The sequence below is a fragment of the Oncorhynchus keta genome, chromosome 27 (genome assembly GCF_023373465.1).
Source record: "Oncorhynchus keta strain PuntledgeMale-10-30-2019 chromosome 27, Oket_V2, whole genome shotgun sequence".
Lineage (NCBI taxonomy): Eukaryota > Metazoa > Chordata > Actinopteri > Salmoniformes > Salmonidae > Oncorhynchus > Oncorhynchus keta.
The window spans coordinates 38,924,406-38,950,550 of record NC_068447.1 but is presented as its reverse complement, the minus strand read 5'-3'; the positions used below and the strand labels follow the sequence as shown (position 1 = coordinate 38,950,550).

Genomic DNA, 26,145 nt, shown 5'->3' with positions numbered 1-26,145 from the left:
CTGGGCCTGGCTCCCAGTGGGTGGGCCTATGCCCACCCAAGCCCATCCATGGCTGCGCCCCTGCCCAGTCATGTGAAATTCGAAGATTAGGGCCTAATGAATGTATTTAAATTGACTGGTTTCCTTATATGAACTGTAACTCAGTAAAATCGCTGAAATTATTGCTTGTTGCTTTTATACTTTTGTTCAGTATAGTTCCAGGATCCTCCATTGCCTCATGCCTGTTACAAACCTCTTCCATAGAGGCCAACTCATCTCCTTATAGACAAGGAACATCATGGGAGGAAAATACATCTCAGCTTGGGTCTTTCCAATGCCTTTTTCACTACACATAATATGTTAATAATATGTACTCGGTGCCTCATGATTCTGCTATCATCAAGGTTGAAAATGGTTCTCCTGGTTTTAGATGTTTTATTTAGGGTGGTGTCTGACAGGGTTCTCTGGTTTCACAGCCCCACCTCTGGTCTCTGTATCGCCAGCCACTTGTCCTTTCCAAAACACCACTCTCAGTCAATTACGATATTGCAGCATGGCTGTTAGTGTTTTCATATACAGTAAAGGAAGGTGAGATGTGCTTCAAATTGTAGAGTTGCCAGTTAACCAATACGTATTTTAGGCTACATTTGTCACAGGAATAATTGCAAAAGCCTGCCTGCCAGTCCAGCATCTTTAATTTCACAGAGCCGCACTTCCCAGATAGAGTTTCTCTGTTTTTAAAAGTATTCCATACTAGGCTCTCTGTATGTATGTTTCATCTACAAAATGTTTTTGTTTGAAATTGTCTGTCTCTTTGTACATGTGTGTACATGTGTGTTATCCTTTCCCCTCCTTTGGCTCCACTGTTCCTTTTGTCCCTGGGGAAAAAGAGAAAAGCATCTCCCCAGCCCAGCAAGACACGGAGCAGCCAAACATTTCTTCACTTCTAATCACACCCTCCCTCTAATTGTGGTTTGGACATCTCCTTTCTCTCCTCACTTGCCTAGCTCTGCTGCTCCAGCAGTCTCACCTTGCAAGTCCATACAAGCCAGCCTCTTCTTTTGACATGCCTTCCTGAACAATAGCTCTGGTGTAAATAAAGAGGTGTGTGTGTGTGTGTGTGTGTGTGTGTGTGTGTGTGTGTGTGTGTGTGTGTGTGTGTGTGTGTGTGTGTGTGTGTGTGTGTGTGTGTGTGTGTGTGTGTGTGTGTGTGTGTGTGTGTGACACACTGTGGAGCGGAGCGCTGCCCTTGCAAGGCTGAAGTCTCTGCTTGGCAGGCTGAGGCAGAAGTCATTTTTAACAGTGTTCCTCCCAGGGCCTTGTGTGGAAAAACTACAGGGAAACTGGCACAATATAGGGCCATAGTTTTCCCTTGTTTTATCTCAAATCAGCCGTGGTGAAAGAACAATAAAGGTTTGCACACACCTAGCGTGAATGCTAAATGACTCATACTCTCAATAGTTACCATTTCAATGACAACTGTGTTCTTGTTTTGTTTTCCTTGATCATTTTTTGGAACACTTGTCATTTTATCAGCCTATTTCATGTTATTCAGGCATACAGTCAATATATGCAGCAAATATGAAAAATACAAGATTGTACATTGAAGGTAAGAGGCAGCAGGCGCTACCCGCAATGACTTGTTAAGTAGATGTAATGTGAAACACATGGTGGACTTCAAACCAGGGGCTGTACGTTGGCTTTGTGCTGGGTCGATAAACCAGAAATTGCCGACTCCAACCATACCAATCACTTGATCGCAGGCACATTGCTGATATAGTTCATTACGCTAAGTAGCCTATACCACAGAAATGTGAATTTGGAAATGAAATAGGTTTGCAATATGGGTGATTGTTAATGGGACAATTGATGGCTACAACATCAAACTACCTGTAGTAGTTTAAAGGGTCATTACAAAAACTGTGGTGCTCATGATTGTTATCAATTCAGGCAATTTCTCGCAATATGGATTTTTGTCCATATCACCCAGCTCTACATAGGCTACAATGTTCCTCCTCACACTACTAGGAGATTTTAGGCTGTCTCCAACATGACGAGCAGCTAATCGGAGCCTGACTCTGGACCCTTCCAAGACGTTAGTCAAGGGTGTCTAGAGAGAAATACCGGGCCTGGTACACACTGGAATGCCTGTGGGAGTGGTGACTTATCGTAGCATGCAGGGCCGGCTCCAGGCAGAAGCAAAAATGATTTTGGGGGGAGGAGTCAACTTCATGAGAATAGTAGAATACACAAGGTGCAATTTCAACATTCGGTTGTGCATCAGCAGTTTTTCTCTTGTTATGTCAGTCACTAAGATGTAATTTTGTTAGCCACTTTCACTAAGTTATCATTTACATGAATTAGTACAATTGCATGACATTTCTTATAAAATGGGGGCTGTTAGCATGCATGGCATCCTGCATGTAGGAGAGAATGATTGGCCTGGGGGAAGATTGCAGTCATTCTGAGTATTGCAGTCAGAATGTAATATTTCTAATATTTTTGTTCATTTTATCTCACACACACACACACACACACACACACACACACACACACACACACACACACACACACACACACACACACACACACACACACACACACACTGCCCATACACTAAAACATCCCGCCGGTGACAGCTCACCATGCACTCACACTCATTTACACATTATACATTTACATTTTCTCTCTCCCTATCCGTCTTTCCATTTAGAAATATTGTGACCCTGCATGTGTCAATGTCTCTATGGAACATTGGAATAGATAATACTGTAGCTAGTTGTCAGAGAGTTGTTGTCTGTTGAAAGAGGCTCGTATGCTTCCTTCCTGTCCCAGCATCACTTTGTATTGGACTCTGTGTAGAGCTCTGTAGAGAGCAGAGGGGCTTCTCTCATCGTCCTCTTTATCCAAGAGGGTCTCAGCCTGAGGTTTAGTGGTACAAGTGGCAGTTTGTCAATCCCCCCACCACTTTGTTCAAGGGGCTAAGCGTACACAGGGAATTCACATGCATTTACACAGACACACACACTCAGGCACAGAGTCATCATGTTGTCATACTCCCATTGTCAATAAAAATCTGGAGCTAAAGCACTGACTAGCGGAGAATAAACTGGACGCTAACAAAACAAAGAGAGTCGCACACTCTGTTTAAGCTTCCAGTAATTTATTCTGTAAAACACCAATGTTTCAGTATCACTGTGCCTTCTTCCCATTTGGTGTTTTACCCAATAAATCACTGGCCGTTTATACAGTTGAAGTCAGAAGTTTACATACACCTTAGCCAAACACAAATCACAATTCCTGACATTTAATCCTAGTAAAAATTCCCTGTTTTAGGTCAGTTAAGATCACCACTTTATTTTAAGAATGTGAAATGTCAGAATAATAGTAGAAAGAATGATTTATTTAAGTTTTTTATTTATTTCATCACATCCCCAAAAGTTTACATACACTCAATTAGTATTTGGTAGCATTGCCTTTAAATTGTTTAACTTGGGGCAAGCGTTTCGGGGAGCCTTCCACAAGCTTCCCACAATAAGTTGGGTGTCAGAGTCGTGTGTATAGGTGGCAGGGAAGTCAGGCGCAGGAGAATCCAACTGAGTGTAATGGAGTTATTTAATAACAATAAACGAAACATACTCCAAACACTAAATGTAACAAATAAACAAAGTGGGTACGAGGACCCGTCGCGCACCAATACAAAACTGTAATAACAAACAATCTCTGACAAAGACATGAGGGGAAACAGAGGGTTAAATACACAACGGGTAATGAATGGGATTGAAACCAGGTGTGTAGGAAGACAAGAAAAAAACAAAAGAAAATTATAAATGGATCAATGATGGCTAGAAGACCGGGGACGTCGACCGCCGAGCACCGCCCGAAATAGGAGAGGCTTCGACTTCGGCAGAAGTCGTGACATTGGGTGAATTTTGGCCCATTCCTCCTGACAGAGCTGGTGTAACTGAATCAGTTTTGTAGGCCTCCTTGCTTGCACACGCTTTTTCAGTTCTGCCCACACATTTTCTATAGGTTTGAGGTCAGAGCTTTGTGATGGCCACTCCAATACCGTGACTTTGTTGTCCTTAAGCCATTTTGCCACAACTTTGGAAGTATGCTTGGGGTCATTGTCCATTTGGAAGATCCATTTGTGACTAAGCTTTAACTTCCTGACTGATGTCTTTAGATGTTGCTTCAATATATCCACATAAATCCCCTCCTCATGATGACATCTATTTTGTGAAGTGCACCAGTCCCTCCTGCACCAAAGCACCCCCACAGCTTGAAGCTGCCACCCCCGTGCATCACGATTGGGATGGTGTTCTTCAGCTTACAAGCCTCCCCCCTTTCCTCCAAACATAACGATGGTCATTATGGCCGAACAGTTCTATTTTTGTTTCATCAGACCAGAGGACATTTCTCCAAAAAGTATGATCTTTGTCCCCATGTGCAGTTGCAAACCGTAGTCTGGCTTTTTTATGGCGGTTTTGGAGCAGTGGCTTCTTCCTTGTTGAGCGGCCTTTCAGGTTATGTCGATATAGGACTTGTTTTACTGTGGATATAGATACTTTTGTACCTGTTTCCTCCAGCATCTTCACAAGGTCCTTTGCTGTTGTTCTGGGATTGATTTGCACTTTTCTCACGAAAGTACATTAATCTCTAGGAGAGAACGCGTCTCCTTCCTGAGCGGTATGACAGCTGCGTGGTCCCATGGTGTTTATACTTGCGTACTATTGTTTGTACAGATGAACGTGGTACCTTCAGGCGTTTGGAAATTGCTCCTAAGGATGAACCACACTTGTGGAGGTCTACAAAGTTTTTCTGAGGTCTCGGCTGATTTCTTTTGATTTTCCCATGTCAAGCAAAGGTGCACTGAGCTTGAAGGTAGGCCTTGAAATACATCCACAGGTAAACCTCCAATTTACTCAAATGATGTCAATTAGCCTATCAGAAGCTTCTAAAGCCATGGCATAATTTTCTAGAATTTTCCAAACTGTTTAAAGGCACAGTCAACTAAGTGTATGTAAACTTCTGACCCACTGGAATTGTGATTAAGTGAAATAATCTATCTGAAAACAATTGTTGGAAAAATTACTTGTGTCATGCAAAGTAGATGTCCTAACCGACTTGCCAAAACTATAGTTTGTTAACAAGAAATGTGTGGAGTGGTTGATAAACAAGTTTTAATGACTCCAACCTAAGTGTATGTAAACTCCTGACTTCAACTGTAAATATACAGAGAGTGTGCAAATCCATTTATTTATTTTTATATCTTGTTTTTATATAATTGTCAAACATCACCAGTGGACATCTCTCTCTCTCTGTCTGTGTAGAATAACAGTGTTTCTCAGTCAGTGTAATAGGTGTGGAATAACAGTGTTTCTCAGTCAGTGTAATAGGTGTGGAATAACAGTGTTTCTCAGTCAGTGTAATAGGTGTAGAATAACAGTGTTTCTCAGTCAGTGTAATAGGTGTGGAATAACAGTGTTTCTCAGTCAGTGTAATAGGTGTGGAATAACAGTGTTTCTCAGTCAGTGTAATAGGTGTGGAATAACAGTGTTTCTCAGTCAGTGTAATAGGTGTAGAATAACAGTGTTTCTCAGTCAGTGTAATAGGTGTGGAATAACAGTGTTTCTCAGTCAGTGTAATAGGTGTAGAATAACAGTGTTTCTCAGTCAGTGTAACAGGTGTGGAATAACAGTGTTTCTCAGTCAGAGTAATAGGTGTGGAATAACAGTGTTTCTCAGTCAGTGTAATAGGTGTAGAATAACAGTGTTTCTCAGTCAGTGTAATAGGTGTGGAATAACAGTGTTTCTCAGTCAGTGTAATAGGTGTGAATAACAGTGTTTCTCAGTCAGTGTAATAGGTGTAGAATAACAGTGTTTCTCAGTCAGTGTAATAGGTGTGAATAACAGTGTTTCTCAGTCAGTGTAATAGGTGTGGAATAACAGTGTTTCTCAGTCAGTGTAATAGGTGTGAATAACAGTGTTTCTCAGTCAGTGTAATAGGTGAGGATTAACAGTGTTTCTAAGTCAGTGTAATAGGTGTGAATAACAGTGTTTCTAAGTCAGTGTAATAGGTGTGAATAACAGTGTTTCTCAGGGACTGACTTTCTCCCTCTTTCCCTGACGCCTGTCATCACTCGTCCAAACGTTAAAAAAATGTCAGTCCATTTCTAAGAGGATGATAGACAGGGAAGAGCCTACCCGTGTCATGCTTTCGTCCACTTAATGCTGCTAGCTGAACTGTTTAGAGTTGTGTTCCTGTTTAAAGCCCAGGTAGCGTCGTCTCTCCTCCCTCCTCATGTCTGAGGAGATATTGTTAGGACTTAGCCGTGAAGGAAATAACATGAAGGGGTTTTCTGAATGTTGTGTTGTTCCCTGTGTTGCTGCTATCATACACCCAACCATCTGGACTCCACAGAGATATGGAGTCTGAGCTATTGCTTTGATCGGCATTCTCAGAAGAGGCTAGAAATGCAACCTTTTAGAACAATTAGGAAATACTGGCCTGAAGAGGACCTTTTTACAAGATGTGTAATGCCGGAAAATTATATTGTAAGACATTTTTAATGAAGTAAAACCAGTAACTAGTTTCAGTGACAAGTTAGACCTTGCTATATCTGTATCTGGAAGATGTCTGGTTTAGGTGGTGAAGTTGATCTTCTGGAACATTCTTCTCACGCTGTTCTCTCTTGACAGGCATTGGCTGTTGGCTGTTACAGGGTCATGGTGGGGATGGGAATGCTGGACTGGTGTGTGTGTGTGTAAAAACAAGGTTATTTACACCATCTCATGGGCACACATCTGTCTGGCTCTGTGTCTCGCTATGATGACAGCAGATGTTTGACTCTCAAGACATGCAGGATAGCTGATGGTGCTCTACGCTACGATGGGATCTTGGAGGCGTTGTCCCAACTCCCCCTGTTCCTCCTGATCATTCTGCCCCTGCTGCTGGTCATTGATTGTTCACAGAGACAAAATGTTGGTATTCATCTCCTCTTGCACTGTAAACAGCAGCTGGGCAAACTTAGAGGGGATATCTTGTGTCGAGGCTTCACCATGTGGACTCACCTGTCCTTTGATACCCCACAGAATGTGTGCCTGTCCCTTTTTGTCTGTACCTCCTTTTACATTCTAGCAAGGCAAACGTTTGTCATTGTGAAAAGCCTAATTCAAAAGTAAACATTGGGATTCCAACAATGGGTGGAATGTGTTTTTTTCCCCCACCCCCCTCACCAATTTGCCTGGGTGTGTAGCTCCTTTACACTGACAAGGTTGGGTTGGGGGCAGGAAAACTGCAGAGAAGGTCGCAGGGTCTCAAATTATCTGTAGGGAATGATAACCACAAGAAAGTGGACTTGTCCCAACTCTTAAGAGGGACACAAAGGTCACACTAGTTTTGATCTTTTTCCTGTTCTGGAAAAATCGAAAACATTTGGCTAGGCCTGGCACGGTAATGGTGTAATCGTGTAACCGATGATTATGGATGAAAATAAAATCAAATAACCTGCTTAATAAATAGATACATAATAAATAAACAAATCATGCATTAAATATGATGATACAATTATAATAAAATACATGTTTTATACTGTATATACAGTACAGGTCAAAAGTTGACACACCTACTCATTCAAGAGTTTTTTCTTTTCTTTTTTACTATTTTCTACATCGTAGAATAATAGTGAAGACATTAAAACTATGATATAACACATATGGAATTATGTAGTAGCCAAAGAAGCTTTGCACACTCTTGGCATTCTCTCAACCAGCATCATGAGGAATGCTTTTCCAACGGTCTTGAAGGAGTTCCCAAAGATGCTGAGCTCTTGTTGGCTGCTTTTCCTTCCCTCTGCAGTCCAACTCATCCCAAACCATCTCAATTAGGTTGAGTGATTGTGGAGGCCAGGTAATTTGATGCAGCACCATCACTCTCCTTCTTGGTCAAATAGCCCTTACACAGCCTGGAGGTGTGATTTGGGTCATTGTCCTGTTGAAAAAAAAATGATAGTCCCAGTATGCACAAACCAGTTGGGATGACGTATCGCTGCTGAATGCTGTGGTAGGTAGCCATGCTGGTTAAGTGTGCCTTGAATTCTAAATAAATCACTGACAGTGTCACCAGCAAAGCACCCCCACACCATCACACCTCCTCCTCCATGCCTCACGAAGCCCTGATTCACGCAAGACGCTGGGTCTTCCTTTCCTGTGGCGGTCCTCATGAGAGCCAGTTTCATCATAGCGCTTGATGGTTTTTGCGACTGCACTTGAAGAAACTTTAAAAGTTCTTGAAATGTTCCGTGTTGACTGACCTTCATGTCTTAACGTAATGATGGACTGTTGTTTCTCTTTTGCTTATTTGAGCTGTTCTTGCCACAATATGGACTTGGTCTTTTACCAAATAGGGCTTCTGTATACCACCCCTATGTTACGATTAATGAGTGATGAGGTGTGGAGTCAGGCGCAGAGAGCAAAATGATGTGGGAAAAACACGCTTTAATGTCCAGGAAAAATAACATGAACAAAAGTAGTAAAACAAATGAACAGAAATATTAACGGACAGCGCGAAACCCGAAAATGCAAACAAAATACACTCTAACACAAAACAGACGAACAAGCCCGCACCAAAAAGAAGCGGGCTGAACAAACTTATATAACCCCACCCTAACAACCAAACAAGAAACAGGTGATACCAATCAGACAAAACCAAAGGAACACAGAACAACGGATCGGTGATAGCTAGTAGACCGGCGATGACGACCGCCGAGCGCCACCCGAACAAGAAGGGGAGTCACCTTCGGTAATATTCGTGACACCCTACCTTGTCACACACAACTGATTGGCTCAAATGCATTAAGAAGGAAAGAAATTCCACAAATTAACAAGGCACACCTGTTAATTGAAATACATTCCAGGTGACTACCTCATGAAGCTGGTTGAGAGAATGACAAGAGAGTGCAAAGCTGTCATCAAGGCAAAGGGTGGCTACTTTGAAGAATCTCAAATATAAAATATATTTTGGTTACATCATGAATCCATGTGTTATTTAATAGTTTTGATGTCTTCACTATTATTCTACAATGTAGAAAATAGTAAAAATAAAGATCAATCCTTGAATGAGTCGTTGTGTCCAAACGTTTGACTGGTAATGTGTATTTATTTATCGACTTCAGATTCAAGTCAGCAAACTTTACCCAAAAGCAGCAAAGTAAAAGTATGCCTAGTATGCATCTAACAACCGATATAAGGAGAGACGAGAGGAGGCAAAACTATGAAGTTTTAGAATTCTTTGTGGAATGAACAGCTGACTGAAGACGGGACTACTAGGCATTCAAAAAGATGAAGCATGTGTTTGTGTCCGTTTCCACGGTAACAAGGACTCTTTACAACTTGATGAAAATTTGTTGCTCCTTGTTTCAGCAAGGTGTTGTAGCAAACAATCTTTGGTTGCCTAGGTAACTCCCCCCCAACCCTTTCCTACAACAGCAGCACATGCAGTCAGAAAATGTTGCTATCATAACGATAATAACAAATAACCGTCATCCAAAATCCTATGACCTTCACAGCCCTATGTTTGACTGTTAGTGAAAATGTGATAACTGACACAGCATGGTTTAATGAGGAACATATCAGTTGATGAAGTTTGCCAAAAAAAGGCTTTTGTTTGCCAAAAATGGCAATGTATCGCCCATCCAGAAAGAGAGAATAAGTGAGAGAGGGAGAGAGTGAAAGAGTGAGATATAGGGAGAGAGAGAGACAGACAGACAGACAGACAGACAGACAGACAGACAGACAGACAGACAGACAGAGAGAGAACCCCATCGGACCCCATCCATCCCAAGGGAGTGGGACCGGGAAGCAGGAGATGATCACACCAACGGTTGGCTGGTTGGCTCCAGTGAAAAGAATTGGTGCAGTCAGCGGTTTCCTTTTGAAAAAGGCCCGGGATTGTTGTTGTAGGGTGTTCAGTCAGGGGAGAGAGGATTTGGGGGAGAGATAAAGTTATTTATTAGCCAGAGTCATTTAAACGGGAAACTCTGCCATGATGAGGGCGGATGAGAATGGGAACTGGCATGCCATGCTGACTGGAAATGCCAAGGGTGGCATGCTGCCAGGGAAGTAGGCAAACCTATAGCTCAGGTTTTGGACTGGTGGGGATGGTACTGACCCAGGGAGAGAGATTAGGGCTCTTTTTTTAGCTCATATTTTTAAACTGAGCGAGTAGTCTGGAGACCTTGGGCAGTATCATTAAGACATTATCAAGATGATCAGGTATCAGATTATCTGTTTAGATGTTTCATGTCTTCAGTTAGATTTGTATGGGTTCTATGGGTCAGTAATGTCCTTCCACAGAGATAGACTCAGGGTGACTGGTAGCCTAATGGTTAAAGCGTTGGGCCAGTAAGTGAAAGTTTGCTTGATCAAATCCCTGAGCTGACGAGGTAAACATCTGCTGTTTTGCCCTTGAGTAAGGCAGTTAACCCACTGTTCTCTGGGGGCCGAAGACGTGGCTGTTGATTAAGGCAGTCCACGAACCTCTCTGGTTCAGAGGGGTTGGGTTCAATGCGGAAGACACATTTCAGTTGAAAGCATTCAGCATTCATTCCCCCTTTCCCTCCCCCACTATTGAAGTATTATAAAATTCTTATACCTTTCCCCTCTTCTCCAATTGCATTTAACAATCTCTTCACATCTTGACTAAATCAAGGAACACCTTCTGATCACCCCCCTTTCAGTGATTTCCACTCCATTGTGAGGATGTTTTGACTAGCCCAAGAGGTGACAATCTTTCCATGACAAAGTGCTTTCTGATCCTCTGTTGAGGGCGGATGGAGTTTAACACATATTTGAACCGATTTGTGTCATCTAACTATTCTGATATCAACCTCAACTAGCCACTGGTTTCAAGACACAGTCACCTCCAAAATGAATAGCAAACTTAATGAGTATAAAAAATACTGTATAACATAAATAATACACATGAGCAAAATTTAAAGAATTATATTATTTCATACAAATAAAATTGTTCAGAGAATAAGATTTTGCTTAACCAATTGTGAGCACTCGAAGGGTGGGAAAGGCCCACTTTTGGCCCCACCTGGTGGCCAAATGACTCGTTACAAGGTGCGGCAGCTCTCCACAGAGGCTTAATAGACTGCAGCTGCACACCTTGCTGCAATTAGGGCTGCAGCACCACATAGGCAATGCAGGGGCATTCACATGGTAGAGAGGTGTGAGGAGGATACACTGAAGCTCTGTCGCAATTGTTGCACCAGCCAGAAGAATTGAACCCCAATATGATTATGGTTTGAATCACTCTATACCCTGGGGTAAAATATGGTCTTCCCCAGTATTTAAGTTTACTTTAGTTATTGAATTAAATGGCCAGTGTTTGTTTTGTAGCATTTGCCATGTTTGAGTGAGAACTTTATTTTGGGACATGAAGATTCCCATAGCTACAGGCGGCAGGGTAGCCTAGTGGTTAGAGCGTTGGACTAGTAACCGAAAGGTTGCAAGTTCAAATCCCCGAGCTGACAAGATACACATCTGTCGTTCTGCCCCTGAACAGGCAGTTAACCCACTGTTCCTAGGCCGTTATTGAAAATAAGAAAAAAAAAAAATGTTTTAAGCCTTTTGAGTTAATAAATCTCCATTTGAGAACTGCATTTCCTTGTCTGACTCTTTGTTTTGCACTACAGTGCACGTGGCACATCTCTACCTACAGAGTAATAAAAAAAAAAGATAGGTGTCAAAATGATTGACACCCCTGTTTATATACTTTGTGCATCCTCCCCTTATGAGGATAATGACACTCAGGCTTTTTCTACAATGTTTCATGAGATTGGACAACACCTTTTGGAGGGATCATTAGACCATTCCTCCATATAGAATCTATCCAGATCCTTGATGTCATTCAGTCTGCTTATGGACAGCCCTTGTCAATTAAAATCAACAGGGTTCAAGTCTGGAGACTGATGGCAATTGCAAAATGTTGTTTTTTGTGGTCACTTAACCATTTCTGTGTGCTTGGGGTCATTGTCTTGCTGGAAGATCCACTTGTGGGCAAGTTTCAGCCTCCTAGCAGAGGCAACCAGTTTTTTTGGCAAAAAAAACGTCCTGGGACTTGGTAGAGTTCATTCTACCATTGACCTTAACCTCTTGAGACTAGGGGGCAGTGTTTGGATGAATAGCGTACCCAAATGAAACTGCCTATTTCTCAGGCCCAGAAGCTAGAATATGCATATAATTGGCAGACTAGGATAGAAAACACTAAAGTTTCCAAAACTATCAAAATATTGTCTGTGAGTATAACATAACTTATATTGCAGGCGAAAACCTGAGGAAAATCCAATCAGGAAGTGCTGTTTTTCTGAAACCTCTCTGTTCCATTGCCTTCCCTCCATTTAAAGGGATATCAACCAGATTCCTTTCCCTATGGCTTCCACATGGTGTGAACAGTCTTTAGACAAAGTTTCAGGCTTTTATTCTGAAAAATGAGCAAGAATGATCACATCGTGTCAATGGATAGCTGTGTGTCCCCAGAGTTTTGCATTTATTTTTATTTTACCTTTATTTAACTAGGCAAGTCTGTCAAGAACAAATTCTTATTTTCAATGATGGCCTAGGAACAGTGCCTGTTCAGGGGCAGAACAACAGATTTGTACCTTGTCAGCTCGGGGGTTTGAACTTGCAACCTTCTGGTTACTAGTCCAATGCTCTAACCACTAGGGTACCCTGCCGCATGCTCGAGCAGCTTGGAACAGACCTTTTCTCTCTCTCTCCTATTGAAAAGGCTACTGCTGCTAGCTGTTTGTAAAGTTTTGTCTGCTGAGAGAGATGTCCTCACATAAACGCTTGGTTTGCTTTCGCTGTAAAGCTTTTTTGAAATCTGACACGCCAGGTGGATTAACAAGCTAAGCTGTGTTTTGGTCTATTGCACTTGTGATTTCATGAAAATGTAATATTTGTAGTAATTGAATTTGAATTTGGCGCCCTGCAATTCGGCGGATGTTGACGAAAATGATCCCCGCTAAACGGGATGGGTGCGCCAAGAAGCTTTAACAAGGGCCCCAATATGACCAGTGGTAAGCAAAACCGCCTGATAACATCAAAGATCCACCACTATATTTTACAGTAGGAATGAGGTTATTTTCTGCATTTGTATAATCCTTTCAATGCTGAACCCACCACTGGTGTGTGTGTGTGTGTGTGTGTGTGTGTGTGTGTGTGTGTGTGTGTGTGTGTGTGTGTGTGTGTGTGTGTGTGTGTGTGTGTGTGTGTGTGTGTGTGTGTGTGTGTGTGTGGCCAAATAGCTCTATTTTAGTCTCATCTGACCATAGCACTCGGTTCCAATCAAAGTGCCAATGCAGTTTAGCAAACTCCAGGCGTTTATATTTGTTTGCTCTCATAGGCTTTTTTAAATGGCAGCCCTTCCAAAAAGCCTATTGGCATGGAGGTGGCATTTTAATTGTAGATATGGAGACTGTGACCCCCAAGATGTGACCAAGTTCTGCCAACTGTGGCCCTTGGACTCACTTTGTATTGGGGACAAAATACACTTGCGTCCTTTGCCAGTCATGTTTACCACTATTCCAGTGGTTTTAAACATGTTAATAGTGGTGATATTTTTGTTGTACCAATTGCCTGGTTTATGAAAGTAAACCACCATTTGTCTTTCATTTGAGTCTTTTGCCTTTCCCCATGGTGATGAATGAAAGGGATTGTACATGCTTGTTTCTTCATTGTTATATTCCAGTGAAACAGGAAGCCATGGAAGGCCACTAGTTAATTCCAATAGTTAATTAAACTTTTTTTAAAGTAGAATGTTAATTGAGATTTTAATTTGGCTAGATTTTATTTATTGCAGTCTTTCGGATGCCAATTTTTAAATGAATATAATTAGCACATTTTTTGGGCATAAATTATTCTGTATTTCTATTATGTTATACGGTCTTTTTTGCTCATCAGTTTTTAATATATCTGAGCGTGACAATGGGTGCCCCCCTGTGGGTGCCCCACTGTCGACCATGATTAGTACAAGTTTAGACAGCTGGCTAGACTAACTTACCAATCTAAAAAACAACAAACAAATCACTGACATGGGCTAACAAGAGCTGATGCATAACCAAATTTCCAAATTGCACCACTATTCTAACTCGCTACAGTTATTTTGGGGGGGAAGGGTTGAGCCATGGCTCTACAGAACTGCCAGTTACCCATCCCTGACCTAGATAATGAATGTTAAAGCTCCCAGCCTGTGTGAAGCTCCCAGCCTCACACTATCTCAGGTTTTGTTTTTCCTTCCACTCCCAGGCCCTGTATAATGGTCCTGCTGGGTGTAACCTAACTAACCTGGGCTTACATCCCAAATAGCACCCTATTCCCTATATAGTGCTACTTTTGACCATAGTCCTAGGAGTTATAGTGCACCAAATAGGCAACCTGGATTGCGTCCCAAATGGCACCCTATATGGAGACATGAGACTTCAACCCCTATAAATCTCTTAAGTAGTGTTGTGTGTGTGTTTTCTGTCTGCAGGTGGCTCAGAGCTCCAAGGTGTGGGGAGAAGTGCCGCTGCCCGAGGACCTGGATTCATCAAGGACTGTTGTCCAAAGATCTCAGCGCTTCCTGGACGATGACGAGGACTTCGCTGCCGATGAAGCATCAGGAGGTGGGGTCTAGGGTCAACACAGCTGGATCGCAAACCAGCTTTCTTTTCATAGACACACTTTTATTTATGATATTTTAAGATCATGATTATAATACTATACTGTACAGAACTTGATACTACCCCTGAACTGTTCCTTACGAAACTGCAAACAATGTTAACAGTGGTGAATCCATGGTGAACCTAACTGTTTACTGTAACTATTATCTCCACCATAATCCCCTGGGTGCACAGGGGTCTGTAATACCTACACGCTTCAAGCAGACCACCACAGTTTCTATGCCCACGAAGACCAAAGTAACCTGTCTAAATAACTATCGCCCAGTAGCACTCACATCTTTAGTCATGCAATGCTTTGAAAGGCTGGTCATGGCTCACATCGACACCATCAGCCCAGACACCCTGGACCAGCTCCCGTTGGCATACCGCCCCAACAGATCCACAGATGATGCAATCTCTATTTCCCTCTCCCACCTGGACTAGTGGAACACCTGCGTAAGACTGCTGTTCATTGACTATAGCTTGGCGTTTAACACTCTAGTGCCCTCCAAGCTCATCACTACGCTCAGTACCTTGGGACTGAACACCTCCCTCTGCAACTTGGATCCCGGGCTTCCGGACAGGGCGCCCCCAGGTGGTGAGGGTAGGCAACAACACATCCGCCACACAGACCCTCAACATGGGCCCCTCGGGGTGCATGCTTAGACCCCTCCTGTACTCCCTATTCACCCACGATGGCCACGCATGACTCCAACACCATAATTAAGTTTGCTGATGACGAAACAGCCTATATGGAGGGGTTCAGTGACCTGTAAGTGTCATGCCAGGACAAAAACCACTCCCTCAACGTCAGCAACACAAAAGGAGGGCCGAGCACGCACTCATCCACATCGACTGGGCTGTAGTGGAGCTGGTGGAGAGCTTCAAGTTCCTCTGTGTCCATGTCACTAAGGAATTATCATTGCCCACACACACCAACACCTCTTTCCCCTCAGAAGGCTGAAAAGAACTGCAATGGGCCCTAGGATACTCAAAAAGTTATACAGCTGCACCACTGAGAGCATCTTGACTGGCTTCATCACCGCTTGGTATGGCAACTGCTTGGTATCTGATCGCAAGGCGCTACAAAGGGTAGTGCGTATGGCCCAGTACATCACTGGCACTGAGCCCCCTGCCATCCAGGACCTCTAGACCAGGTGCTATCAGAGGGAAGGCCCTAAAAATTGTAAAGACACCAGCCACCCAAGTCATACACTGTTCTCTCTGCTACAGCACGGCAAGCGGTACCGATGCAACAAGTCTGGAACCAGCAGGACCCTGAACAGCTTCTAACCCCAAGCCTTAAGACTGTAAATAATTTGTTAAATTGTTAACCATCAGCTACCTGGACTATCTGCATGGACCCTTTTTGCACTAACTCTTGACTCATCACAACTGCTACTGTTTATTATCTATCTTCTTACACAGTCACTTTATCCCTGCCATATGTACATACATATATGTACATCAATTACGTTGTACCCCTGCATATCAGCTCGGTACTGGTACCCCGTGTATACAGCCAAGTTATCGTTACTCATTGTGTATTTATTCCTTGTGTTATTATTGTTCTATTATTTATTTATTTTTCTCTGCATTGTTGGGAAGGGCCCGTAACTAAGTATTTAATTGTCAGTCTACGCCGGTTGTTTAACCAAGCATGTGACAAATACAATTTGATTTGATTTGACCCTGCTGCACTTTAGACGTATACATGTATGTTCTACCTGTTGAGTAAATGAATGAGTCCTCCCTAGTCCTCCCTGGGCCTTGAGCTATGCTAACATTCTGACCACACCTCTTTTATCTTCCCCGTAGATCTGCCCAGTGGAGAGGAGGACGGAAGCACGCCAGAACCCACAGTGGTGACTGAGATCAGCACAAGTAAGAACCCTGAGCCCTCAGCCCTGAACATAACACTCCCTGCACTCTTGGAAGAAAAAACACATGGTGGGCTAAAAATAGATTCTAATAAACAAACACACATCCCCCACCAGGGTTGCCTCATTTAAATGGCCACCTGTCCCATAGATGTGTACAAAACATTAAGATCACCTGCTCTTTCCATGACATAGACTGACCAGGTGAATCCAGGTGAAAGCGATGATCCCTTATTGATGTCACTTATTACATCCACTTCAATCAGTATAGATGAAGAAGACGAGACCGGTTAAAGAATGATTTTGAAGCCTTGAGACAATTGAGACATGGGTTGTGTATGTGTGCCATTCAGAGGGTGAATGGGCAAGTCAAAACATTTGCCTTTGAACTAGGTATGGTAGTAGGTGCCAGACTCACCGGTTTGTGTCAAGAACTGCAATGCCGCTGTTCTTTTGTTCCGCTAAGTTTCGCGTGTGTATCAAGAATGGTCCACAACGCAAAGGATATGCAGCCAACTTGACAACTGTGGGAAGCATTGGAGTCAAAATGGGAATGCTTTTGACACCTTTCAGAATAGAAAGGTGACACTGGCCACCTTTCTATTCCTGGACAAATTGAGGCTGTTCTGAGGGCAAGGGGGGCTAGGGCTTTTACAGAAATTGTATTACTGCCATACTGGCAGTCACGAGTCATGATGGCAGTCAAATTCCACGTGACCGTTTAGTCATGGTAATTAGGCTTCTCCTAGCTCTGATGCTGCTGATGGTCGTTAGTAGCCTACCAAACTTGCTAAATGCCTGGATCTCGGCACTCTATTCTCCCTCAAATCATGCAAATGTAATCGAAAATCTAATCAAACACTTCATGAGAGCCCATGAGCTCATGTTGCGCATCATTTCTATAGGCTATGCCATTGCGTGAGAAAATATTCATGGCCTCTTATTAAAAATAAGGGGCTCCATCACCTTTCTATAGGCTAGGCTTATTAAACTCAGCAAAAAAAGAAACCTCCTCTCACTGTCAACTGCGTTTATTTTCAGCAAACTTAACATGTGTAAATACTTGTATGAACATAAGGTTCAACAACTGATACATAAACTGAACAAGTTCCACAGACATGTGACTCACAGAAATTGAATAATATGTCCCTGAACAAAGGGGGGGTCAAAATCAAAAGTAACAGTCAGTATCTGGTGTGGCTACCAGCTGCATTAAGTACTGCAGTGCATCTCCTCCTCGTGGACTGCACCAGATTTGCCATTTCTTGCAGTGAGATGTTACCCCACTTTCCCACCAAGGCACCTGCAAGTTACCGGACATTTCTGGGGGGAATGGCCCTAGTCCTCACCCTCCGATCCAACAGGTCCCAGACGTGCTCAATGGGTTTGAGATACGGGCTCCTCGCTGGCCATGGCAGAACACGAGCAGTATGGCTGGTGGCATTGTCATGCTACAGGGTCATGTCAAGATGAGCCTGCAGGAAGGGTATCACGAGGAAGATGTAACGCACAGCGTTGAGTTTGCCTGCAATGACAACAAGCTCAGTCCGATGATGCTGTGACACACCGCCCAAGCCCCAGACGGACCCTCCACCTCCAAATCTATCCCGCTCTAGAGTACAGGCCTCGGTGTAACGCTCATTCCTTCGACAATGAACACGAATCCGACCATCACCCTGGTGTGACAAAACTGCGACTCGTCAGTGAAGAGCACTTTTTGCCAGTCCTGTCTGTCTGGTCCAGCGATGGTGGGTTTGTGCCCATAGGTGACGTTGTTGCCGGTAATGTCTGGTGATGACCTGCTTTACAACAGGCCTACAAGCCTTCAGTCCAGCCTATCTCAGCCTATTGCGGACAGTCTGAGCACTGATGGAGGGATTGTGCGTTCCTGGTGTAACTCGGGCATTTGTTGTTGCCTTGCTGTACCTGTCCCGCAGGTGTGATGTACCGATCCCGTGCAGGTGTTGTTACACGTGGGTGGTCTGCCACTGCGAGGACGATCAGCTGTCCGCCTTTTCTCCCTGTAGCACTGTCTTAGGCGTCTCACAATACGGACATTGCAATTTATTTCCCTGGCCACATCTGCAGTCCTCATGCCTCCTTGCAGCATGCCTAAAGCACGTTCACGCAGATGAGCAGGGATCCTGGGCATCATTCTTTTGGTGTTTTTCAGAGTCAGTAGAAAGGCCTCTTTAGTGTCCTAAGACCTTAATTGCCTACTGTCTGTAAGCTGTTAGTGTCTTAACAACAGTTTTTTTGCTGAGTTTATATTTATTTTGCACACCTCATGTAGTCTAGGCCATAGGCCTATATGTTTTGATAACGTTTGTATCACTAAAATGGCCAAATAACTTCAAATGAAGCACATATTCCACTTGCACACTGGCATACATACCCAGCATTAGAGTTTCAAGCTTGGGGAAGATCATTACCACCATAAAAATTACCTTTCATGACCGCCACAGCCCTACGGTGACACACTCAAAATTAGGAAGGTATTCCTAATGTTTTTTATACTCAGTGTACATGATTATCTACAGTATCCACACAATGGTGGTCTTTTAGACGAAACTGATGATTTGTTAAACACCACCTCATTACATAGAGGGTCTTCCACAGCAAAATTGACTGGCAGTGGAATTTCACTCCTTGCTTGTTGAAACGTTTCTGTGAGGGCCTTATTTAGTCAATCTGTGGAAGAGATCACTCGTCTGTGGTGTCTTCCCCCATCTGTGATTGTGGGTTCCGCTGAGTGTGTGTGTGTGTGTGTGTGTGTGTGTGTGTGTGTGTGTGTGTGTGTGTGTGTGTGTGTGTGTGTGTGTGTGTGTGTGTGTGTGTGTGTGTGTGTGTGTGTGTGTGTGTGTGTGTGTGTGTGTGAGTGCGTGCATGCGCTTGTTTGAATGCAGCCAGGAGAAACTGTCTGTTAGTCTGTCTCTGAATGGTGTCCCCCTCACATCCGGCTGCGCCATCTTTCACAGGGCTGAGTCTCTGGTCATAACACAGGGAGGCAGATTTTTGCCCGAGATGTAAATATTCACATCTCTTCCTTTCGTCCAATGGCTGAGGTGAAAACACAAGCACATGAAAGAGAAGATAAACAATACAGAGCTGAAGCAAACATCACCAACACCTTTGTTTTGCATTCCTCAATAGATACACACGGCGCAGCTTAATGTGACCATGCCCCTGAGTAGGGTACAGCCATAGGGTACTCCCATGTAATTAGCTTAACTTTGGCGGGATCCTAAGCAAACCGATGACACTTTTTCAGCAGCCTCACATGTCGTTATTAACATACTTGGCTGTCACAACAACAAATGATTTTCATGATACTTATTCTGCCCCTCAAAAATATGTTGCCCGACCTGCTTAACACTGGCAGTAAAGATAGTATAGCTGTCCCATTAAACTTACATCACTGTTTGTTTACCTCTAGCATGTTTTGCCAGTTAGCTGGCAATATCCAAATGCAGATGAATATTATAGCTGTTACTTGGATGGATACAGCTCACTAGTCCTTACTACAAGCTAACTAGCAAACTTGAATTCACCCTCTCATCTGACACATGTAGGAATAAATCACGTGTGAAAATGTTGACTTGAAATAAATATCGTTTGACGCGTGGTTTTCGGACACAAAGTTTTTTTTTTTTTTTTTACATGTAGATTTTTCGGATTTGAACAAATCCCATGTGAAAACCAAAATGGAACATGAGTCAGATGCGTGGTTTTCGGACACACATCTGTTTCACATGACACGTGGTTTCCCAACATTTCACGTGATAGTCTTAAGTTTCACCTGTGTGCTTTTGTATCTGGCGGGATTAAACCCTGGGTCTCCCAGGTCTCCTTGAGAACCCAATGTTTTGACCATTATGTTGATTGTTCAATTCAAAATAGGGCTGTCAAATGTAATAAAATAAAAAAATATAGTTAATGGCAAGGATTTGCTGTGATTAATCACGTATTCGGAATTTGTTCAAATTGAGCGGTAATTTGAGATGTCAATATTCTTGTAATTCTTTTTATATAGAACATCTTGATTTTTGTCCAAATTAACAGTTAGCAAAATGAGGTGAATTGATAAAACACACTTTCTTTAACCTCAATGTCATTGTCATTGTTGTTTTTAGCTGTATAGATGATGTATTTTCGATTTAAGGCTTTCCTACAATGTGATTAATCAACATCAAAAAATAAGCGCACTAAAATGACAACAAGTTAACTGATTAAAACTCAAAATCATCTCTTTTTTGAAATGTGTTTGTTCACATTAATTCCAAAAGCAAACGCAGTGAGCTTAAATTTAATGTTTAGAGTTCACATGTTAACACTACTCTTTTTAATTTTTAAATGTTATTTTTATATACATGTGAGGAGAATAACATGTGATCGATCACCTTACATGGACTAGTAACTGGAAGGTTGCAAGTTCAAACCCCCGAGCTGACAAGGTACAAATCTGTCGTTCTGCCCCTGAACAGGCAGTTAACCCACTGTTCCTAGGCCGCCATTGAAAATAAAAATGTGTTCTTAACTGACTTGCCTAGTTAAATAAAGGTCAAATAAAATAAAATTGCAAGTTCACATGTGAAAAACAATCATGTGAAAATCACATTTGCAGTTTCACATGTAAGAACTCCAAATGTGTAAATCTCACTTTCACATATGAAAAACAAGGACATTGGAAGAAGCGAAAAGAACAGAGAAGTGGCTTATTTTTATTCTGTTTTCTGGTTTGTACGCATGGTTACGTTTTCAAAATCTATAGGTTACATGTTTAACTAAACTGTGACGAGTTTTCTGGTCATTTTTATGCATCATTTAATTGTTTTGACCGAGTGAAAAACAAGAGAGATTTTCAGGAGTGTAGACAGACTAAGTATAGCTAGTTCACTTTTATATGCAAGTCAATGAGAACAAGATGGCGTTTCGGATTGATTTGTTTAAATATCCGTTATAAATGTTTTTGGCTCTTAAATGGTTTTATTTGTACAAATGAGGGCTCATATTGAGTGTATTTACATGTGTACATTTGAACCTCGCATATTGATATGTATTTTAGAAGTTTACTTTTTATGACATTTGTATCTAATGGTCACATGCTAATTGTTAACCGCTAGCTAGCTTGGTGATAGGCGATAGCTAGCCTTTCATTTCACCCTAGCTAGCTAGCTTCTGTTATTGTTAGATGTCCAATGTTTTTTGTTCAATTTAATCTAAAGGCCTAACAGGGATTTTAATGTATTTTAAAATGTGTGAATGCGTTTGCTTTTGGAAGGAATGTGAAGAGATACTGTTCTGCAAATAGATGATTTTTGAAATAGGGCTGTTCAGAGTTAATCAGTTAACTCAAATTCACTTTTTGTCATTTTAGTGCACTGTAAAAAAAATGTGATTAATCACATTGTCTGCAAGCATTGAACATACACTGAAAACATCCAAAATACATCATCTATACAGCTAAAAACAACAATGCGATGTCAAAGGTTGACATTGAGGTTAAAGAAAAGTGTGCTTTATCAAATAAATAGGAATGATGAAAGTTGTTTCTGTGAACTATCCTTTTAACACAGTTTTCACATGTGAAATAAATAAAAAAGTTGTAAGGGTTTCTTCACCGAAATGGCTCAGCACTGAGGCCTAGCGAGCTGGATATGTCCAGGTAAGGAGTACAAAAGTCCTTCAACTGTACAACTCCTTTATTGAAGCATCCAGAGTTAGCCATGACTAAGCAGGTGAATTACGGGTTGCTCACAGCATTAGCAGATCACACACGCAGTAGTAGATTTAAAGTCTCTAAGCCTCCAACAGTCAAAATGGAGCACATGAGTGGTTTGTTGACCCATTTGAGGATTATAGATGTGAACACACCAGACACCACTTGGGGCGTGTTTGTAGTTCTCGGCCAAATCCTGCTGGGAAGCTTGGATTAGTGGCCTCAGGGTCAAATCAGATTTGGCAGATATGCATTACACACTACACAAAAGTGTATTCAAATACAAAAGGAAGTGGGAAAGTCTGAGAATATAATTGAGAATACATGGGATTTCTGGGGTTTTCCGCAAAATAATCGTCTGATAAACCATCCAGTCTTACTGTCCTACTGTATCGACATGCTTTTCCTACACTGGAGTCTTTTTCTACTGCTATCACGAAGAACTTGCTACTTCTGGCAGTAAAAATGTCCATTTTAACTTTCGCTCTTCAGTTCAGTTAGTGTTACAATTTGGACTTTGGACTTGTTGTATCCAATTACTCAGACAGAATTTTCTGTTTCAGAATAGAAAACATGTCTTGTCTGGCAACGGTGAAGGCCGGGGCAACAGTGTGCTGTGCTCACCGTTCCATTTTTAGATTATTATATGACAGCAGTTGGGAAGGAACATTACTGGTTTCCTGAGTTGGATTTGTCTGGTCAACGCGTTGATGCCGAGTCTCCCTGTCCAGCGGGTTGTCCTTGTGGCATGTAGGCCCTCGGCTCTCCTTCCTCCCCCGTTTACATAGTGTAGAGTGATGGAAGTAGAGGTGCCACTTCTGCACCCATTATGATGCACATACTGTTGTGTTTGCTGTGTTGAAGATTTCCCCCTTTCCAAGTCTCTCAGGGACCTAACATTTGAACCGGTTGATCTGGCATTTGAAGCTGTGTGAGAAACAAATCCAGAGTCTTTAACTGTTATTTTCAACCTCTTGTCTATTGTCTTTTGGTCCACTGAAGGTTCTGAAGTTCAGTTCAGCATGGTCCCTCCCAACCTCCTCTCTTGACCTCTGCAGCATATCTCGATACAGTTCTATGGGAGACATCCTCCAGCCTGTCTTTCATCTCTCGGTATTCCACTGGTTCACATGCACCCGCCTCCTTGCAGACATTCCTAGAGCAGCCAGAGAACATTGTTTAGAGCCATAGAAACAGGAGGTTAGTTAGAGAGCTCTTCCCAATGCTAATTTTAAACCAAAGGCTTCAAAATTCACTATCTCCAGTCTGACTCGGTCTGTCTTCCCTTGGTTTAAAGGCATTTTATCACGGAGCAAAGTGACAACACTTGTTTAAGATGGGTCAAAGGGCCTCCAGGAAGTTTGTTTTAACTTTGGGGTCATGGGAAGATTCTCACAATGCCCTCCCTGTATGTACACAATTAAAAACATGACATTACATTTCACCACACATTAAGTGTGTGCCCTTAGGCCACTACTCTACTACCACATACACTACATTACCAGAAGTATGTGGACACCTGCTCATCAAACATCTCATTCCAGAATCATGGGCATTAATATGGAGTTGGTCCCACGTCTGCTGCTATAACAGCCTCCACTCTTCTGGGAAGGCTTACCACTAGATGTTGGAACATTGCTGCAGGAACTTACTTTCATTCAGCCACAAGAGCATTAGTGAGGTTGAGCAATGATGTCTGGCGATTAGGCCGGGCTCGCAGTCAGCGTTCTAATTCATCCCAAAGGTATTAGATGGGGTTGAGGTCAGAGCTCTGTGCAGGCCAGTCAAGTTCTTCCACACCGATCTTGACAAACCATTTCTGTATGAACCTCGCTTCGTGCACGGGGCCATTGTCATGCTGAAACAGGAAAGGGCCTTCCCCAAACTGTTGCCACAAAGTTGGAAGCACAGAATCATCGACAATGTTGTTGTATGCTGTAGCATTAAGATTTCCCTACACTAGAACTAACCACTAACCACACCATGAAACACATCCCCAGACCATTATTCCTCCTCCACCAAACTGTACAGTTTGCACTATGCATTGGAGCAAGTAGAATTCTCATGGCAATATCGTACACTACTAAGTTGTCAGGCCCAAATGGCTTGTCGTTTTTGATTGACAAATCATTTTTTCACTTCTTCCACACTCACTTCACAGAATTCCAAATTACAACGTTGTCTTTCAAAATGTGGTCAGTTAGATTCTGAACTTGTTGCTGGCAGGTCATGCCCAAGTTTGCTAATCTTGCCAATGAAAAAAATCATTAAAATAATTGACAATATCAGTGGGTTTTGTGATGAATAAGCCACCTGATTCAATGAATGATGGAGCTGAGTTAGCCTTTTTGCCAAAAATTCATTTAAGGTGGCCCGAAGCTTTTTACTATCATTATTTATCTCATTTATCTTTGTTTCATAGCACAGTGTGACGTGTGTAATGTGTGTGTCAGTCAGTGGCGTTGTTCGTCAGACTGCCTGGGCTCTCAGATAGTCACACCGACAGGGGGCAGAAGGACAAGCGGTGGCAGCTGCAGTTATGTTGGTGTGTTCTTTGTTGTGGTTCTGCTCAGGCCTTCTCGGGGGGGGTCACTGGTCACACTCAGACACACCTGCGTCACTGACGTGAACAGGGGGCAGAAAGCTGAGCAGAACTTGCTACAGGAGGAAGGAATGGTGTGTGATAGGAGGACTACTCACGGGAGGATAAGAAAAGAAAAAAAAACTGTCGTATTTTAGGACACTGTCTGATGGGGTTAAGCATTTCAATTTCATCCCTTAATCCTTGATTGTTTATTAGTTCACAGTGCCAAGGCATTGTCTTTGATTATTATTGTGTCAGTGTGAATGGTTTTACTGAATGGTTCCCAAACTGTGGGACCCAAAGCATTGTTTTAATGTTCTTTTTTAACAAATTCCTACATTATCATCAGGAGAATATTAGCCTGGAGTGTCGGTCACAATTAAATCTGTTTCCTTACATTTTTCTTCAGATTCAAGCATAAATTATGGTGCAGCCCTTAATTGCTGCTCTTGACAACATAATTTGAGGCTCCTGATAATAATCTGTTATGAGTTCTAACTGGTGGCTGTGGCTCTGCCTGCACTCTTCTCTTCTTTCTCCTGAACAAACCCTCACATCTCTGTGCTGGCTTAGAACAAATAAAATAGGGCAGTCAAATTGAACATGGTAAATTCATACACACGAATAAGAATGAAATCTTTCTAAATGTTTACCAAATGGAGAAAGTTTATTTTTCTCAAAATGAGTGATAGTTGTTAACGGTTATATTGGGCTTAATTTTAAGAGTTGAAAGCCAACTTTGGCATTATTATTATTCTAAAATATATGGTTTCTAGTAGGCTACAAAATTAGAGGAGGGCTGTTTCTCTGAATCTCAGGCAGTAGGCTCAAGAAAGGCCATTTGTCTCCCCAGAGGCAGCTTGCCTATCTTCCAGACTCTGACAAGCAGTAGCAGGTCTCTAGGCATAAGCAACATAAACACTTAAATTTTAGGAGGTCAGTCAGGGTCACAACTTACTTTCAGATAGGCTAGTACAATATACAATGTGAAACTTCTAAATTTTGTATCAGCAGTTTTCCTCTTATGTCAGTCACTGACACTCACTCAATTAGCCCGTGTCAGCTAAAATGTTCTAGATTGCTAGGTCGAGCCAGCTATCTAAACCTTGTAGTAATCATGGCCAAATTATTGATTGGGCATGCAGGGCCAAAACGTTAGCAACAGCCCTGATTAGCAGCAATCTATCCCCTGAGTAGCAGCAATCTATCCCCTGAGTAGCAGCAATCTATCCCCTGAGTAGCAGCAATCTATACCCTGAGTAGCAGCAATCTA

General features: G+C 42.4%; 1 protein-coding gene across 12 annotated transcripts in view; it reads left to right on the top strand.

Moving 5' to 3' along the window:
* Positions 1 to 26,145, top strand: part of LOC118359984 (basement membrane-specific heparan sulfate proteoglycan core protein-like) — a 154,600-nt gene that overhangs the window by 31,143 nt on the left and 97,312 nt on the right. For all 12 annotated transcript variants that reach the window (XM_035738966.2, XM_035738954.2, XM_035738960.2 and 9 more), the window contains exons 2-3: positions 14,521 to 14,653; positions 16,508 to 16,573. In XM_035738966.2, the coding sequence (XP_035594859.1) occupies positions 14,521 to 14,653; positions 16,508 to 16,573 (199 nt within the window). The remainder of the gene's footprint in view (positions 1 to 14,520; positions 14,654 to 16,507; positions 16,574 to 26,145) is intronic.